This window comes from Ctenocephalides felis, unplaced genomic scaffold (genome assembly GCF_003426905.1).
Source record: "Ctenocephalides felis isolate EL2017-DRISC unplaced genomic scaffold, ASM342690v1 CF-g0.4_SCAFFOLD_03573, whole genome shotgun sequence".
Lineage (NCBI taxonomy): Eukaryota > Metazoa > Arthropoda > Insecta > Siphonaptera > Pulicidae > Ctenocephalides > Ctenocephalides felis.
This window is the reverse complement of record NW_020539727.1, coordinates 22,643,988-22,646,228: the sequence shown is the minus strand read 5'-3', so window position 1 is coordinate 22,646,228 and position 2,241 is coordinate 22,643,988. Positions and strand designations below refer to the sequence as shown.

The 2,241-nt window shown below is 25.4% G+C and overlaps 1 protein-coding gene across 1 annotated transcript; it reads right to left on the bottom strand.

Annotated features, from left to right (window-relative positions):
• Nucleotides 1-919: 919 nt before the first annotated feature.
• On the bottom strand, nucleotides 920-2,001 carry LOC113389399 (hrp65 protein-like). Its single transcript, XM_026626436.1, has 2 exons — nucleotides 1,993-2,001; nucleotides 920-1,210 (listed from the first exon to the last, which is right to left on the bottom strand). The coding sequence occupies exon 2, from the start codon at nucleotides 1,202-1,204 to the stop codon at nucleotides 965-967; it is 240 nt and encodes a 79-aa protein (XP_026482221.1). The 5' UTR covers nucleotides 1,205-1,210; nucleotides 1,993-2,001; the 3' UTR covers nucleotides 920-964.
• Between the last annotated feature and the right edge of the window lie 240 nt (nucleotides 2,002-2,241).

Here is a 2,241-nt window from a genome sequence, read left to right as displayed (position 1 = left end):
AGACTTTAATTTTTGAAAAAAGTAAGGTTAGAAAATTGTAAAAATTTCTTGAAATGATTTTAAATAATATAGGGATAAATACCTAATTATATATATATATATTATATATAATATATAGATATGTGTGTGTGTGTATGTATATAAATGATAATGTTATGCAATAAAATTTAAAATTTGAAGAAAATAGAACAAAAGTTTCAAATGAGAAATTAAAAAAAAAATATAGACAAAGATAAATTTGAGAAAATTTTAGAAACAATCAGAAATTGTGAAAAAAATTTTGAAATGATTCTAAATATTATAAGGAATATAAAATAAATTTATATTTGTAATGAATGAATGTAGTCAAATCTAAATTTTGCAAAAAATTAAAAGAAAAATCAGAAATTGGAAAATTAATAAAAAAGAAGTTATAAAATTAATTAAAAAAAAAATTATATAGAATAAAGTCATGTAGTCTAATAAATTTATAAATGATAATAAATTTATCAAATATAATTGAAGTTATGTAGTCAAATTTAAAAATTGAAATTTGAAACAAATTTAAAAAAAACATTATTTATAATAGGGCATACTGCTAAGATCATTTTGCTAATCCATTAATAATAAATATAAATTAAATGTTTTTATAAAAAAAAATATTAAGAAATTGTAATCTTTGAAAGTTCGCTGAGCCTGTTAAAAACATTGAATGATGACACATAAATGTCTAAACTGTAAACTGTAATAAATTGTTTTTTTATTTAGACTATTTGTCTGCAAATAAACATGTTAACAAGAAGAATAAAAAATCTGAGACATTTTTTATTACTCACCGGTCCAAAAATCTCAAACGCCTTATACAACAGCTCATTCGAAACCCACGGTGTGAGATTCTAATCTTGATGGCAGTGCTGTGGGTGCAAATCGAATCCTCAGAGGCCTTCCTTTACGAATGCTGCCATCCAATTCACGCTTTGCCTTCTCAGCATTGACTCTGTAGTCCATGCGGATGAATCCAAATGAATGAATTCTCCTTGTTGATGAAATGTTTGCTGGTTTCTCCATAGGGTTTGAACATTTCGATAATTTCTTCCTCTGTAACGTCGTTGGTCAGATTGCCAACATAGAGCCTGCCACGGCCTGTGAATTTAACCTCTGCCATGTCTAGGGGAGGGAGATCCAGCACTGGTCCGGCGAGGGTTTGCAGCTTCTGCTGGAGCATGTGTTCCTGGGGGTAAAGGACATATGGATTAGATCACACTTAAATTCATATTTCTTTAGTTAGGAATAAAATAAAACTACTAGTTTACAATCAAAAAGTGGAAGACATTTTGAATTTAATATGATTGACTATTTCATACAATGAAAATTTTTTCATACTATGAACCATTAATTAAGTATTATATAATAAATTTTTTATTAAATCTTTTCTTTGAATTCATATGCTTAACTTTGTTCTTTCTAATTTTATAAAGCTCAAACAAATTTTAATATTAAAAAGTAAATTTCAAAATGATAATTCATATTAAGTAAAAAAATGAACTCCTAAAATGATTGTATTAATTAATCATTGAGATGTTTCGTAATGTTTATTTAAAAGTTGCATACGAGGTCATGTAATTGAAATTACATGAAGATAAATTATCTGTAATATAGAAATGACTTTATATAAGAAATATAAAATATTTCTCACATTTCAATAAGAGAATCTATTAAAATAAGCTCAAAAAAAATACATTTTAAGACAATGAACTGGAGTAATAAAAATTAATTCACTTCCTCCATAATAATCCTTTGAAATATATAAATATCTAGCCATTAATTTAAGTAATTGATATTTTATATTTGGAAAGTTTAATTATATAAATTTTAACTGATTATATAATTTTATTCGTAAAGCTAAGTTCTGTACTTAAACAAATAAAAATCCTCATTAAAGTGGAAAATAATGTAAAAGGCCTAATTGATTGCATACCACCACCATTTTAAATGTAGCAGTATTTGGCTTACATAATTATACATTTTTTGTGATCAAGCAAATTTTGTGCATACAAAATAGTTCACGTTTACCAGTGTTCTTCAATTCATATTAAACCACAAACAAAGATTGAATAACATTGAATAAGTGTTGTGGCGACGGTTGTTCTGATCTTGACATGACCAAAGTTTCGAAAAAATCTACCATAACATAACAAAAATCCAATATTGCAACAAATTTCTGACTAAATGAAAAATTATTACTAAACATCAAAATAAGAA